The 17,567-nt window shown below is 45.2% G+C and overlaps 1 protein-coding gene across 5 annotated transcripts in view; it reads left to right on the top strand.

The window, feature by feature from the left end:
* Positions 1-17,567, top strand: part of FAM178B (family with sequence similarity 178 member B) — a 255,029-nt gene that overhangs the window by 120,902 nt on the left and 116,560 nt on the right. For all 5 annotated transcript variants that reach the window (XM_061593084.1, XM_061593082.1, XM_061593085.1 and 2 more), the window contains exons 11-12: positions 2,012-2,188; positions 6,389-6,486. In XM_061593084.1, the coding sequence (XP_061449068.1) occupies positions 2,012-2,188; positions 6,389-6,486 (275 nt within the window). The remainder of the gene's footprint in view (positions 1-2,011; positions 2,189-6,388; positions 6,487-17,567) is intronic.

Below are 17,567 nucleotides of genomic sequence, written 5' to 3'. Positions count from 1 at the left end.
TGGCAGGAGAAAAAGAAGGGCAGGCTACTATGGGAGAATAATGTAGACCCGTCACATTGGGCTTTGTAGGTCATAACCAACATTTTGAATGGTGCCCAGAAATAGACTGGTAGCCAGCAAAGATTTGCTTGTTCCTGTCACCAGCAAAGTCAATAGTCTGGCTGCAGAATTCCAAACCAGCTGAAGTTTCCAAACACTCTTCAAAGGCAGCTGCACGTCGACCACATTGCATCAGCCCAAACAAGATGTCACTACGGCATGTGTCACCAGAGCCAGATCTGACATCTCCAAAATTAATTGTGGCCAATGAAGTTAGGGCATCTAAAGTAGGACTCATATGGAATCTTGCAAGGCCTCTGTCAATAGGAGTCGGTGAAGTAATAGATACTTGGTCTTGTATTTATTTGGTGTCAGGATAGAAGCCCTCTAAAAAGACTGTATAGGAAAACCCAAAGTGGAAAAGAGAAAAATTACTGAAAAAGGGCAGTTAACATAAAATCGACTTCTTTATATGCAACAATGTGATTAATGCTCCTTTTTTCCCTTTCTTTTGTTGTGTGTTATGTATTGTTTTGTACTGTTCTGAGATTTGTATGGCAAAGAAGAAATAAAATGTGTTGGTTTTTTCAAAAAAGGATAGAAACCCTCAGCAGGCCCTGAGCCTGGGAGATGTCAGGAGGAGGTTCAGCCTCTTCACCACCAGGGGTGGACAACCTCAGGCCTAGGGGCCAAATGCAACCTTCCAAGCCCTTCTACCTGCCCTTGGGGGATAGAGAGGGGGGGCGTAGAAACCAGCTTACTGTACAAAGATAAAATTTGCACTTGTTGCTCTGTCCACTTTTGCCCACCCCACCCCGCACTGGCATTTAGCCCCCAGAAGAATGCCCAAAAGAGATTGTAGCCCTTGGACTGAAAAAGGCTCCCTGCTGCTGCTCTAGTCCAAGGTGGAAACGACAGGGAGACCAGCAAAGGCGTCTCTTAATAACTGGCCAGAAGCTGACCCCTGTACGTGTGGCTTGATCTTCAGCATATTTGCAGTTGTGTTTCATAGAGGCACTGAGAGACAATTTTAAAAACATAGCATTGTTACTACACTTTTAGATTCAGCTAGCACTTCCAATTTACAAAGGGCTTTTCTACCTTTGTTGTGTAGATCAGTAGCTCCCAAACTTCACACACACACATTCACAGACCACTTAAACATTGCTGAGGGTCTTGGTAGACCACTTAATGATTTTTGCTGCCTGTTGTAGAAATTGTAATGTGCTGTTTTAGATGCTGTATGGCTTTAATTGTGCTCTACAGACATGTTGCAGACCACCTGAATGATGCTTGCAGACCACTGATGGTCTGTGGCCCTCAGTTTGGGAACCACTGGTGTAGATGACATTATTTACCCTTTATAGAGGGGAATAACAGTGAGAGGTAGTAGCACATAACAAATTCACGTAAGAGGTAGTCCTCAAACATGGATCTCCCAGGTCCAGGCCAGTTCTCTATGCTTTGGACCATGTTGCTCCACTGGATCCATGTTGATCCACAATCGCTGGATTGTCACCTTGTAGTGGTGAGTGGGATTGTGTGTTCCAATGACTGTGACTGACTGCTCCACAATCGTTGTGTCAAGTTGCAGTTAGAAGTAGGGTTGATCTGGGGGCTTGGGGCCTTGCCTGCCAGGCACGGATGCATGCCAGATTAATCTCCTTGTGTTATCTGACTGATGTGGAATTGAATGCACATCCTTCCCAGGCTGCAGCTGCCATGTGGCTCATTGTCCCAGGCACGGCTGGGCCTGGGCCGTGGCAGCTGTTTTACCGGAAGCGTTCAGAAGTGAAAGTGAAATGTGTTGAATAAAAGCTCCAGAAGGCCCTTCTCCAAGTGGGTCAGGTTTGGGGAAGAACCCCTGCCTCATTCTTACTACGCCTTTCCTTTCCTGTCCTTGTACATTCAGCTTTGGGGAAGTTCTGGCACATCCTCCTGACACTGTTTGGGTTTCTGCTTTCCTTCCTAGTTCCTGACATTGTGTGTGGCATCCCATCCACACTGCTACCCTGACTGCCAGCGCTTGGCCCTTCTCGTGCTGCTGTGCCGGCTTAGCTTGGACAGGAACCTGCGGAAGCAGCCGCAGATGGAGCTCCAGCAGCTGCTGCTGGTCCTACTTGAAGGCATTCAGGACTGGTTGGCAAAGGTAGTAACTTCTCTAGTTGGTACACTTGTAAACAGAGTTGCCCCCCCTTTTTTTTTTTGCTGACTCTGCTCCTGTGTCTTTAATAGCAGCTCAACAGACAGAAATTTAGCTGGTGAAACATTTTCCCACCACCCCATTTCCATGCCTGGAAAAACTTCACTTGCCAATTTCTGTCCACTGGACTGCTGTAAAAAGGAGCAGTTAAAAAGTTGGCAGTCTTATCCGTAAGGGCAGGATGGAGTTGGCAGTTGTCGGTCATGGGGCTTATCATTATGGGGAATATCATTAACACAAATTACTTGCCATTGCGTATGCACAAGTGTGTGAAACAAGATGGATTCACACACACATACATCCAGTTGTTTTCCCCAAATGGAATGAAGATTATAATCCACTGTAAACAGTGAGTTTGTCTACATAGGAGTTTACAGTGGATTTGTAACTGCTTGTATCACAGGGTGGGGTTTTTTGCAGCATCCACACAATGCCTGCATCCAACTGGCAGCCTGTACTTTTCCCCCAATTAATTTGATCTTCCCTATCCATGGATAATTTTATAAGGGAAAAAATCCAGTGTAGGCTTCTCAGAAAAATCGGCTTCTCTCAGATAGAAACCCACCAAATCAGCTAAGCAGAGAAGAGGCAGGTTTCATTAGCATACATGCCTAAAAGTTAAGTTGCCACTTTCATTTTGGAAAATTCCCAAATCCCAGTATTATGACTAACCAAAATGTCACAAAATAGTGAGCAAGGTTTTGAACTTCATCAGCCTGAATTAGGGATGGAAAGTTCTGTCAATTTAGGTTCTCCCAGTTTCCCATTTTTCCAATCTTAAATTCAGTTCTTCACATTTCTGCAGCAATTTGTGATTTAAAAAAAAAATCAAGAAAATTCTGTAGCGTTTTAGTGTGAATTTCTCCTAACACATTTCTGTAGGCAGTTTTGACTAATGTACACATTTTGCAAGCCATTTCTGATTATATAATGCACTTTTGTATGTTGCTCTCATTCATATATTCATTTTTATGCACACTTTCTCCTAACATGTGCATTTTTGTAAACATTGTTTAGTTGGTAAACTTCATTGCATAATTCCAATAACTGCACGTTTCGAATGATGGCTGTGTTTTGGTTCCCATATTGTTTCAGAAAGTGTGAATTTGATAGCTAGACTTGAAATGCCAATTGAATCGAATTTCTTGCTCATCCCTAGCCCACATGCATAATCTTAGAAGGTCTGTAATCATGAGGGTTGCCATGAAGAGTGCCTGCACTTCAAAATTTACCACTATAAATTCTGATCCACTGGATTAGATGCACCTTGAGAGTTTGAGTATACAGTACAGAAGTAGAATCCTTCTCTAATGGTTTTTCTTCTTTGATTTCTGCCGCTGTACCCATCCACACAATACCCATACTCTGCCATTCTTCTAATCCTTGTTTGTTTGTTTGTTTAAAAATACTACTTTTCCCTGCGGTATGTGTGTGCAAATGTGAGCCAAGGAATCTAAATAAGTGATGCACGATAAGGAAGTGTGTGCAGATTTGCTCAAATTGCATAGTTTATCTGGATCTTAGATTTTGCAAGATTAATTTTGATATTGGAGGTTTATACCCTGCTCTGCTTATGGATTAAGGATATTATGATGATTAGGGATATGCTAGAATTCTGCTCAGTTTGGAGTTAGTACCAAATTTTCCATTAATTCGCTTATTCTCTATCGTTGAGGATCGGATTTTTATGTAGCGATTTTCCATGGCTATTTTCAAAATTGGATTTTTTTTAAAAAAAATCCATCTCTAAAATATTGAAATTAAGAATGATAATTTTATCAATCCTTTCATTTATCAATATTTCTTTTCAAAATACCAATATTTCCTTTCAAAATATCAATAATATCAAAAAAAATTTGAGAGAGAACAAATCAGATCAGTAAAAGCAGTGCCTAGCAGACAAAGAACGAACTCGAATCAATACCAGCCTGTTAGGTCAATGGAATGGTTTTGAACTGGCACCGGCCAATGGATCCCATCCCTAATGATGATAGTACCTTTCAATGTGCATATTGGACAGTAAGGTAAAATAAGGTAAAATCATTGGCATTGATTCTTCTTACAGTCCATTGGCACCACCTTCTTGTTTTCAGAAACCTGCTGCAGCAAAACCATGCAGACCATCCCAAACTATATTCCCCCTCTATTGCACAGAAGAGATACTGTGGCCTACATGCTTGTATCCCCCTCTCCCTCTGAATCCATGAACTTGCATTGGAGCCTTGTTCAGGGATGTAGTCATCCAGGGTCTCAGGGGGCCTCCAGCATCCTATGAGCCAATCATCATGAAAGAGGAGTGTGTTAGAAGCCTCTGAGAAGAGGCTTCTAACTTGCTTCCCCATTGTTTCCTGCTGCTTGGAGCCAATCAGAGTGAAAGGAGTTCCTATTTCAAAAAGCCAAGTTGTGGAGAGTAATTGCAGAAGAAGAGACAGTGAATCCTGATGATAGCATCCCATCTACACCATCAAGTAGTTTGACAGCAGCAGCAGCAGAGAAACTTGTAGACACTGAACTCAGTAATTCAAGCAATGTCTCTGACAGTGAGAAAGGACAGTCAAATGATGACAGTGACAGAGAAGCAGAAAGCAGCATTCAAGCCTGGCCAGATTATTCTATAATCTTAGAAGGAGATGTGGCTGTGAGGAGGCGTGGCTATAACTATTATGAAGGGACCCTGCACTTCTCAATTTGCCACCACAGTACTGGCCTTGCTGATGCTGCTTGTGTTCTGCCTTTCTGTAGAACTCAGCCTTTAGCATCTTCCATTTAGCTGTTTAATTAATTGCAAGGCTCAATGAACCTCTGGCTCGGGCTTTGATTCAGCGATTCCCTACAGCGCCTGGCAGAGCTGCTGGCGTTGTATGATTTTGGCTGAGGTTGGCATACTTGACTTGGCTGGGGTCACAGCAACCTGCTGAGTGAAGGCAGGCACAGTGTTTAGACTGCTCTAGAGCAGATCTCCATCCCTTTCATCAGGCTACAGTCTGGCCTTAAGCACAGAGCCCAAATGGGGAAAGAGTCTAGGATTTGAATTCACCAATTGGTCAGAGGATATAGCAATGCAACAGGGAGAAACTCACAGTTTGGTTTAATATCAGCGGTGAGCTAGTGAACAAAAGGCACGAGAGCTGTAGCACACATCAGGTTGGTTATATGTTGCCAGCATGTCACTGTGCAGCCAAGCAGGCATCAGAATCCATAAGGCCTTAAGAAGATCACTGCTGGATATCGGGAAAGGTCCGTCTTCTTCAGCATCCTGTTTCCACAGTGGCCAGTCAGATACTTGCAATGGGAAATGTGGGGAATAGGGTTGCCATGCTCAGGGCCTGAGACTGATCCTGTATCTTTAGGAGAAGAGAAAGTCAGCCAAGTGCAGGTGTTCTTGCAACACTGTAACGGGAAAAACCACAAGGTGGAATTCTCCCTTCCCCTTGCACAACTTTTAAAGATACAGAAAACCTCTTGATTGCCAGGCCCAGTCTCCAAGAGGTCTTCTGTATCTTTAAAAGTTGTGCAGAGGGAAGGGAGAATTCCACCTTATGGTTTTTCCCATTACAGCATTGCAAGAACACCTGCACTTGGGGAACCTTTTTCAGGCTGACGGCCGCATTCCCTCAGGGGCAACCTCCTGGGGTCTGCATGCCAGCAGTGGACGGGGCCAGAGGCAGAGTGGGTGGAGCAATGGATGTGACTCTTTCCTTTGTACAGCCAGCTACATTCCAGCCCTGCCAGAGCCAGAGGTTTCTACACACGCAAACCCCACACATACATCTCTCCACCCTTTGGCCGGGCAAGCAAGAGGCATTCTCACAGTTCAGTAATGCGTTCCGGCCAGGCAAAAGCACTCAAGGAAGTTATGGAGCAGGATCGGCAAGGGGCACGGCCTGGGGAAGGATCTGTCCCAGTGAGAGACCTAAGGGCCAGATAGAGAGCCTGGAGGGCCGCATTCAGCCCCTGGGCTTCAGGTTCCCCACCCTGGTTATTGGAAAGGCCACAAGTAGGACATGAGGGCAATAGCTTTCTGATTTTTACTAAAGATGCCTGAGCCACTCCTCTGGAAACATCATCCACCCCAGATCTCATCCTTTTTTCCCATAAATAACTGTCTCGCCCCCCTTCACAACTGACACAACTTTCCTTTTACAGCTGCCAGAATTGTGCAGATCCCTCTGCTCCGTCTCACAGCATCATCACAACTTGGTAGCTGTCGTGCGCTCCTTTCCTGACACCACAGACAGAGGACGGTGAGTTCACCTGTTGTGTGCAGTGAGAACTTCAGGTTGACAGTAGAGGGGATGATACCTTGCAGAGATCCCAGCAGGAGTGTGGCTAGAGGTCTCTGCCGGTTTTTTAAATGTGTGAGGCACTAGTTGTTGCAAGTGGAGTGTGTGCCTTGGTTAAACCTAAATGTTTCCAGGTGATGCTGCATGCTGCTAAATCAGAAACATACCCATGCAGTGGAACATGCTATTATCTGGGAAGTTCTGTTCTCTTCACTCTCTCCCAGTCCTTCCACTGTGCTCACAGCCTTACCCCTGATGAGATAGAATGTCAGCTCCTTCGTAGCCTTCCCTGCCTAAACAGAGCATCAGTATGCTGAGAAATGTGGGGGGGGGAGGGGGTGTCTCTTTCAGACCACACTGTTTATAATGAGAACATGGCGCAACTTAAAACTCATACCACCGGCTCCAAAGCGGCCACTGCATTTTCTGTTCTTAATCATCTTTATTGTAACGCACTCAGGGAGCTGCTGGTAGTTGTGGTACTAATGATGTCACCTCTGGCATTGATTAGCATTACTAGTGACCAAATGTCTAGTGTCAGGGAGGAGGGCTGGAATCAGCGGAGGATTCTCTGCCTGGGGAGGAGGGACAGGGGCTGAGAAGTCAGCAAGCCAAAGGAAGCAGGGAAGGCTAGGAAAGGAAAGCGTGGAAGACGGAGTGGCCCAGAGGAATGAGAGGAGTGTCAGAAGAAGGAGTCTGAGAGCAGAAGGGAAAGAGGACAGGCAGGAGCGGAAGGCGCGCATGGCCAAAAGAAAAAGTTACAAAGTGAGGAGGGACAAAGTTCACATAGGGATTTGGCAGCAGCAAGCCTCTAGTTTTAAAAAGGGTTACGAGCATGGAGTTTGTGGGATTCAGTCCAGAGGCTGCCCACTATTCGGAGACTGCTGCCACAGTCTCTCACTCTCCAGCCTGCTGCCCTTCTCCAGCTCCTGTACGAACTTTTCAATCAAATTGCCATGAAATGAACATGCCGTTGCCATACTGTGTTGTGATGTCCTAGCAGTGATGCTGTGAAAATAATGTAGCAGCATATCCACACCAGAGCATCTGAATGGTATCTTAGATTGTATTGTACTTGGAGCGACAAAGCCGTGCCATGAACATCTGAGGGCCCTTCCAAATGTCGTCATTATTGTGCCTTCATCATGATTTGTGCTCAGGATGCTATCGGGGCAGTTGTACACAATAGCACTTTCAGCGCCATTTGGACCTGAAAAAACTTTGGAGCGGTTATATTGCTTTGGCTGCAATCAGTGTGTGTGCCATAGTTTCCTGCTGAAATCCCACGCCTTTTTATACTGCAAATGTTCCTGTTCTTCTTGTACTTCCGCTTTTAATGCACTATAGCAGGGTTCCCAAACCTTTTCCCCCACGGACCACTTGAAAATTGCTGATTGTCTTGGCGGGCCATTTGATGATTTTTCTGCCTGTTGAGCAATTGCTATGCGCTGTTCTAGGTGCTGTATGATTTTTTAAAATGTTATTTTTATTGCTTCATTTATTTCTTATATTGTGTTTTCTTGTATTACCATTTGTATTCCACAGAATACAGTGTAATGCAATATAAGAAACAAAAGAAGCAAAAAATACAATTAGAAATCACTATGAATATATAATGCAGACACGGGTCACAGACTGCCTGAATGAAGACTGGGAACCACTGGTGGTCCACAGACCTCAGTTGGGGAGCCCCTGTGCTATTGTGCAGTAGTGCCTTGGCAATGTGCTGAAATATATCTGTTGCTTTGTGATGTAACTACTCCCACATACTTTCTGTTGATGCCGGATGCTGGCATTCCTGTGGATTGGTTTGTCTTTTAATACCAACAAGCAATCGTTTAGCACAGCAATCACAGCATGAACATTAAAAACGTGTAAAAATTGAAGTAAGGTGGCATGGCGTCATAGTTCAGCTAACTTGTACTTGTGGGGGGAAGGGGAGAATTGGGGATGGTGAGAACACAGACAATGGAATGGATGGAGTTAAAGTGTGGATGCAGTAACACGGGAACTTTGGGGAAGAATTGCAGAACAGCTAATAAAGTGGGATGATGGGTGGATGGGTCCAGTATAAATCACTTTGAAATGCACTGTTTAGGCCCGGTGGCATACGGTGGCCAGGTTGGGCCCTGGCCAAGGGAAACTGTAGCCCAGGGGGGCCCTGAAGGGGCCCTCCTTAGGGTGGGAGGGTGGAGCTCCTGTTCCGTGATCCATGGCAGCATTGCGTCCTGCAACCCGACCCTGCCACAGATCTCTGAAAGGAAACTCTCAGGCACTGCCCCCAATACAGACAGAGCGGGCTTCAGTACGCCTGCCCGCCCCACCTACCTCTCCCATCAGTGTGAATGCCATGTGCACTGTGCACGCATGCCTGCCATCACCCAAGATAGCGGTTGGAGGTTCCCTAAGGGGCTGATGCCCCCACCACCATTGTTTATTTGTTTGTTTGTTTATTATTTGATTTATATCCCACCCTTCCTCTCAGCAGGAGCCCAGGGCGGCAAACAAAAGCACTAAAAACCCTTTAAAACATCATAAAAACAGACTTTAAAATACTTTAAAATTAAACAAAACATCTTTAAAAACATTCCTTTAAAAAAGCTTTCAAGACATCTTTTCAAAAAGGTTAAAAACATTGTTTTTTATATAAAAAAGGTTTAAAAACATATTAAAAAAGCAATTCCAACACAGACACAGACTGGGATAAGGTCTCAACTTAAAAGGCTGGTTGAAAGAGGAAGGTCTTCAATTGGTGCAGAAAAGATAACAGTCTGATGGGAGGGTGGGAAGCAGGTTATTTAAGGGGAGGGGATTCCGCAGGGTAGGTGCCGCCACACTAAAGGTCCGTTTCCTATGTTGTGCAGAACGGATCTTCTGATAAGATGATATCTGCAGGAGGCCCTTACCTGCAGAGTGGAGTGATCGACTGGGTATATAAGGGATAAGATCTTGGTTGATGACAGGCATGTGCGCTATGCGTGCACATCATTCACATGACATGAGAGGTAGGTGGGGCACACGGATGGGCTTATTAGCCCCGCATCACCTGCATCGGAGGGGTGTTGAGCTACAGCAGTGCAGGCCCGGGGCAAGTTGGTGCCCAAAGGCCCAAGTCATTCCTGGCCCTGGCACTATTAATGCATCAGTGACATGTTGCTGCACACACCTGCAATAAAACCAGTGGTCTGGATGGGCCCTAGGAGGTGAGAGAGTAAGCCTTGGTTTATACATTGGCGTGGGAGGAGGCAGCCTACATGAATGTGTGAGGCAGAGTCACCTCCACAACAGCTCCATCTCACACTATTTTACTTTCTCAAGGAAGGGCAATTGCATGATTAAGACCTTTCCATAAATGGTCATCATGGTAAGCAGCCCAGCTGGAGGCGCCTGGTGTAGGGGACCGCAGCCCACCAACTGTTCCACTGTCTAGACATCAAGGCCACCATCACCAAAGCATGACTGGCGCAGGCAGGAGGAATACTGACTGATATAATAAACACTTGCAGGTTGGGAAGAGATTCTACCATAGTCCCTTGATAGTGGGTCAGGTGGTTGTGTGCTTAGGTATTTCCTAGTCAAAACATTTGCTGGCAGGCGCCTAGTTCTACCAATTTGTTAGACAGATTGAAGTGAAAGGGGATGGAGGCTACCAGGAGCCATGTGCATTCCTAAAGGTGTTGTTGCTAGGCTCTGAAAGGACAATTAGCAGCTTCAGCGAGGACCTGAGCTATAGTTGCAACTTTTGGGTGGCTAAATGAGCTTATGGTTCATAGGAAGGGCTGCATTATATGGATCCATTGGATATTTGAAGCGTCGCTCATCTCCTCTCTTCCATACATGCCTTCTCTATGTGGGAGCTTGCTTATGCTGCAAATCTGATGGAGAACAGTTGCTGGAAGGGCGTGGGCCATATCATCTGTAACCACACAAGGACCTCGTCTCCTTTCTGAAACATGCCACTCTACAGGGCCCCCGTTTCCTTCTTTGGGAGGTGGAGCGGAAATGTCCAAAGGTTGTCTTTTCCTTTGCACATTGCTTGGGAGAGGAAAGGCGTTCAGGCCATCTATGCTTGGGGCCAAGAGTTCAAGTCCCGGCAAAGGGAAGCGGAAGCAGAGTGGTGGTGACAAGGGTGAGAATGAACCCCCCGTGCCTTTCTCTCTTGCACAGGCTGCTCCCCCCTCATCCTGCTTGCTCCCGCCGAAGCTGACAGGAATGCTCACAAGGGCCTCAGGAGATCAAGGGCAGCTCATTGTGAGGAGAGAACTCCAGTGGCATTAGAGTTAGCTTGAACAAGGCTTTGGGGTGTGGGCTTAGAAGAGGAGGCACTGATTTGCAGCCTGATTGTATGTATATTTACTGTGCAAGTAATATTGGGTTCAGAGGAGTTCCTCCCAAGTGTACAGGACTGCAGTCTTAGAATTTACCACCTTGCTCTGACTATTGCTTATTTGCACATGTCATTTCACTTAAATCAGGGCTGTCCAGTGACTGAAGATTTGTGTGTGTTGGGATGTATATTATTATTATTATTATTATTATTATTATTATTATTATTATTATTCCTTACTTACCCTGGGGCCAAAAATCTCTCCAGAGTCAAATTATCTCTGCTTCCTGTTTCATTGCCACGTCTGCTTCCTCTTTTGCCAGACCTAAACTGGAGCTGTAGGTGAAACCACCCTCTTGTATACAGAACAGAGTCATAGTCTGAAGGCACCTGAGGCCATCACCTGCTGAAGCTAAGCAGGTCTGGGTCTGGTCAGTTCCTGGATGGGAGAGTGCCTGGAAACCCCATGTATGCCGCCTTGGGCTACTATGATGATAGAAAGGCGGGCTATAAGTGTAAGAAAGTAAATAAATAAAATGAAGCAGTGCCTGACGTATTCATGGCTGCATATCTACCTGACCATGGGCAACCTGGCCTTTTACTAAGGTACCTGGCTATCCCCGCCATCCCATTGCTCCAAAACCCTGCTCCAGCAAAACACAGCTGCTGCACCTTACTCATTTGCTTGTAGGAAAATGTTGTTAAGCGCAATGCCTGCCTTTGGGCATTCTGGGACTTCTGCAATGGACTGTCTACTTCTGTTTCTATAAAGGAAAGGATTTCTCATTCATATCCAAATATACAAAACCCTTCATTGTAGGATGGAGTTTGGAACAGAATGCTGCATTTCTGCAACAACCCTCCCTTACACCAGTGTTAGCAGTTGCTCTGTGGGTCAGTTTAGGAGAAGTAGCCAAACCAGTGAGGAGCTGGGGATGTGTTTGATTCCACCCCAGTGAATTAACTGCGCTATCCCCTGAAGCAAAACTCAGCCTTCAGATCTTCCTTTTCTCCCGCTGCTGCACGCCCCATTAAAAGCTCTGCCAGGGAGCCCCGGAAAACTGTGTTCTGAAACCACAGAAGTTTCCAACACCTGTTTGCAGCCTCAGTTCTGTAGTCAAAAGGTGACATGAGGGTTTATCTACAGTTCTTCCAGAACAGGGCCCGCTTCTCTTCATTTTGGTGCTGCTGGTATTAACCCCCCCCCCCCAGTTGATTGTGCTCTCGAGGATCGGATCTGTTTGCCCCCTCCCCCCAACACTATCACCCTTAAATGCCCCCCCCAAATTCATTGCCTCATGTACCTTGCCTCACAGTAGAGCTGCTTTTGGACGCACTGTGGGGATAAGACTGAGAGGTGTGATGAGTAATGTCCACGCAGGCCCTCAATGTCACTTCTCTCTTTTGAAAAGTTAGGGCAGCTCCAGAGGTTAAAGTGGGAAAATAACTGTACTTATCTTTTTTATAATCCTGATAGCTTTGAACAGGCATTAAGTATTTTATCTCCTTTTCACAGGCATAGAGGAGTGAAGTGACTTCCTTATGTAATGAGATAATAGTCTGAAAAATGACTTGACACCTCCTGGCTCTCAACAATTTCCGCTGTTTCCTCAGCAAAGCTGTGCTGAAGGGCCAGGACTCCTGGGTTCTATTCCTAGGCCCAGGTCACCACCTAAGGTCCCCTCCAGAGATAATTTTTATTGTGCATTTGTGATTATTTGTGCTCAAGATGGTATCTCAACTGTTATATGCAATCCCACTTTCAACGTTGTTTGCGCCTGCAATTGTTTCAGGGCAGATACGCTGCTTCGTTTCCAGTCAGTGCATGACCTGTAGTTTCTGGAAGAGATCCTGTATTTTTTCACACCACAAATGTTCCAGGTTATGCTTTGTCCCTCTTTTTGTTGCACTAGAGCACAAGAGTGCCCCTCCAGACAGCAATAGTGAGGTAACATTGGGGGAGCGCTGCAGGATAACTAATAAGCAGAATAATGTGTGTATGGCCTACCACCAGAAATGCACTATAATTGCATCAATGACATGTTGCAGAATACATCTACAAAAAGCACCAGTCTAGAGGGGCCCTGAATCTTCTGTGTGCCTTGGCAGACTAAGACAACCAGTTAGACAACCAGTGAAATTATTCCTTGGGATCACTTATATTTCTGGCCAGGTCATTGACTCTAATCTATACTCTAAGCATCAAACGGGATGAGGTATGGGCATTGCGTGTGCGTATGTGCATGTGTAACTTTTCATTGAGGACCACACTAGACATGGTGCTAAATGTATTATTTATTTATTTATTACATTTATACCCCACCTTTCTTTTCTTGATAGAAACCCAAGGCGGCTTACATATGGTTCCCAGGAGGTCTCCCATCCAGGCACTGACCAGACCTGACCCTGCTTAGCTTCAGCAGGGTGCTGGCCTCATGTACCTTCAGACCATAGCCTGGGACATAAATGCATCACTTGGAAACACGTAGGGATTTAAAAAATAATATAAATATGAGCGAGGGGAGTGATTTTCATAGGGATCACAGTGCACAGGTTGGGAAGGTTTAACCTCAGCTGTGATCCTGAAGAACATCTCCCTGCACCGCTGTGTTGTTGTTTTTTCTGAGGCTAATAGCAGCATGGGATTAATTTATGTCAGGATCACAGCTGGATTGTTGGAAACTGGGGTGGGGCTCACACTAATTATCTCATTTTTAAATCCCTAATTTCCTTCCAAGTGAGGCATTTAGCTCCACATCTACCATGACCCTGAAATGCAGCCACAGGGTGCTGTGAATTTAATTCGAGCAATGGTAATGGAGCACTTAACTCTTTCCACTTGTGCCATTTACCCCCTCAAAACCAGCCTCCTCCAGTTACTTTTCTTCCTATAGGGAAAAAGATATGGGGGGACCCATGTCTTTTCTCACATAAATGGGAAAGCAGCAGGGAGGAGAAAAATTCTGAACAGAAAAATAGCTAGAGGGAAGGTTTTAAGCAAGCACTCCCCTGTGATTTTTCCGTCCTCTTGTTGCTCCAGTGACATTTGCAGCCCCCTATAAATACATTTCAGTTATTTAAAAAATGTTTGGAGACTGTTCCCCATGACTCATTTTGTTTTACCCTGAATGCCTATCCTTGAAATGGAAAAGGACTGCCTTCAAGTCGATCCCGACTTATGGCGACCCTGTGTATAGGGTGTTCATGGTAAGTGTTATTCAGAAGGGATTTACCATTGCCTCCCTCTGAGGCTAGTCTTCCCCAGCTGGCTAGGGCCTGCTCAGCTTGCCACCGCTGCACAATCCAGCCCCTTCCTTGTCCGCAACTGCCAGCTGGGGGGCAACTGGGCTCCTTGGGACTCTGCAGCTTGCCCACGGCTGCACAGGTGGCAGGGCACGTAACCCCTGAGCCACTCCCTGTGGGGGTGATCTTTAGCTGGCCCTTGACACCCAGGAGACACGAGCGGGGATTTGAACTCACAGACTCTGGACTCTTAGCCAGGCTGGCCTCCCTACTGTGCTATACCAGCCTACTATGCCTTAGAAACATATAAATAGGCTTGTATAGTAGGAGTGCATCAATGAAGGCCTGTCTACTAGGGCGGGTGGAACACTGCCCCACCAACCTCACTCTGCCCTCAACCAGCCACCACCTGCCTGGCTTCTGTTTTACAACCAATGAGAAGGTGGCTCTGCCTGCCATTGGCTCTGGCTTCACTACTGTTGGTCAGTCTGCCTTCCACCCTACCAGCCACGGGCAACAGCCACCAATGGAACGCATGCCAAGAGCACAAATCCATTTGCTAAAAAAGGGGGGAGAGGGGAAACAGTTTGACCTTAGTTGATAATAACACTAACACATGCTCTTAAAATATTCTCTTTTTCTGCAGTTTAGCCTTGAATAGATCCGAGACTAGGCATTTAAACTGAAGCTGAGAATATTACCCCTACCCTTGAAATCTTTTTACTCCCTCCAAATTCTGAAATGGTTGTCCAAAGTTCCTATACACAGATGCAATTTTCTGCTCTGCAAAAGCAGAAAGGCATCATTTCAGAGGCAAGAACAAAGCTTTTGAGGGTTAACCAGTTGCTGATAAAAACTCCTTCCATGCTGCATGATGCCAGAAGCTGCGGAGTGTGCATGTTATTTCCATTTGAAATCTTGCAGTTATGATTATCATTCTAGTTCTTGCTTCATACACACACACTTTAAAAAAACAAACTTATTTTTACTCCCGAGGTTGCAGAATCTTCTGTGCTCAATCCCCCATTGACAAGCCCTCTCCAGGAGCCAGTATTTATAGAAATGCGGTGGGAAGGAGCTGGGGAAGAGAAGAGGCTTCCTATTAGCATTTTTAAAAATGCCAAATGAATGTGACAGGAGACAATTATAGCTCTGCTAAACCATTTGCCTCCTTCCAGGACTGGCCTTGAAACATTGTAGAGGTGGAAAGCCCAAGACCCCATTTTCCCAACACACAAGTGAGCATGGGGTACAGTTCAGCAGGAAATTCTACTGCACAAACCACACTGAAATGAATGGGATATGCTCAAGGGCAGCTTCCTCCAGTCATTTCAACAGGGTTTGTGCAGGAGAACTAACCACTGGATTGTGCCACAGAAGTCAGACCTCTTCTGTCTCTCATTCTGACTCCCATAAAGGCACTGAAATACTGTTCGGGGAGAAATTTGATTCTGTTTGCCTTTAATGGAGCACCTACCTAATCCATACTTTCCAAAATAATTTGCACACCAAAACACAGCCATCCTTTGAAATTCTCATTTCTCTGAATATTGCAATGCATTTCTCTGGCCCAGTAAAGTGTACCGAAATGCATATACTGGGGTAAAGTGTGCATAAAAATGCATATATTAAAGGAAATAACAAACAAAAATGCATTCGATTAGGGGAAATTGTTTTGTAAGAATGTGTATATTAGGCAGAATTGAATGCAAAATGTGTACCTTAGGAGAAATTCACATTAAAATGCTGATGAATTTTCATGAGGCCTTTAAGAAAAAACTTTTGCAAGGTGATGTGGAAATGCAGACAAATGAACTTAAGGCTCAAAAAATTCCAACTGAGAGAAATGGACACTGTCAGATTTACTCATCCCTACACTCAAAATCTCTTCCCTGAGGCAGTTGTCTCCTCTTGTCTTGTGGGAGGGCTGCCTCTTCCAGAGAGTCCCCCTTGCCCCACAGCAGGGCTACCCCTGCGCCCTTTCTCCCCCCCCACCTCACTCTCCCCTGAGTCTCCTGTGAGCTCTTGGCCTGACCAGGAACACTTTGCTCTCCTCCTCCTCATTCCCTCCTTCTCTCCGCTTTCTTCTGTGGATCCTGTTGGACAACCGCCCAGCTGGCTGTGTAAAAACTGCTTTCGCCAGAGAGGTTACTTGGAGTTGAGTTTTATTTTTCCCTTTGGTAGCCGGGATCAGCCCACTGGTATGAAGCCAGCCGTGCTCACGGAGCATAGATAGAAGCAAGGAGGGAGGGTTTGTTGTTGTATGGCTCGCTTTAACTCCCTTATTCCATCAGGCTGCCCATATTCAACGCAGGACCACCCTCCCCTCTAAAGCCTTCTGAGTCAGCTACGTTGAGACATCTCTAGGCTATTTTGATGCATGAGGCCTTAAACTGCACTGTTGCTGTCAGTGCAGCATGGAAAGCAGAAAACAGCATGGGGTGTTATGCCCCCCCCCAGCAAGAGATCTTCAGTCGATCAACTTCCAGGCAAGAGACCTGCCACACACCCCACCCCTGGCCAGGAAAATGCCGAGTTCACATCACTTTGATGCTCTTTAATCCTCCCTCCTCGGAGGTCTCCCTCTAATATCCAGTCCCCAGAAAAGCAATGGCAGGATGGGCTGCAGATAGCTCAGAGTCTGGTGCTTAGCTTAGTGGGCTCTCTATCTACGAGCCTCAGAGGTAACCAGGCTTGTCAGTTTGTTCATTTGTTTTTTGTTAAAAATTTAATCTAAAACATTAATTTAAAAAAATAATTATTTTGTTTAAGAATATATGAACCTCACTCTTCATTACTGCAAATAATCCCAGTGCAGAGTACATAACAAATTGTGAAAATACAACACCTTAAATGAAAACACAAAACATATATTCACAATATCAACAACTTATAAAACAGGTAAGACGAAACAGGCTCCAGCATTAATACCTAGCAGAACATGGGGAAACACATACAGTATATGGGCTCCTACTGGGAGGAAGAGCGGGATATAAATCAAATAAATAAATTATATATACAATTACTTTTATATATATAATATATTAGGTGATTAACGGAATCCTTATAGGGATCCAGAGCAAGCTTGAGTGAAGTTCTGTTTGTTGCTTTCAAAACTGTCTTATATATAGATATATAGATGTATAGATATATAAACGTAATTATGATTAACCAAACAGGTTTTTATTATATTAACAAAACGTTTCAGCTTCCGCCTTTATCAACTGCCAACATACAAATGCTGTTACCAAGGTGGCAGTTATAGAGCTTTGAGGATGGAATGCTCAGAGGGGCTTCATTTGCAGAAGCTAAGTAGTGGTGATTTGGCTTCCGGGAAGGGTGACTTAGCCTGTGCCTGCTTTTGAGACGGGCTCCTGCCTCAAAAGAAGCTTATTCAGATATATCAGTCAGTTTTTTCTTTTTTTTTGACTGATTAAACTTCTCCCGGGTAGGGAGAAACGAAGAGATTAAC

Source organism: Rhineura floridana, chromosome 12, assembly GCF_030035675.1.
Source record: "Rhineura floridana isolate rRhiFlo1 chromosome 12, rRhiFlo1.hap2, whole genome shotgun sequence".
Lineage (NCBI taxonomy): Eukaryota > Metazoa > Chordata > Lepidosauria > Squamata > Rhineuridae > Rhineura > Rhineura floridana.
The sequence above is the reverse complement of the archived record's forward strand: the minus strand, read 5'-3'. Positions and strand labels throughout refer to the sequence as shown.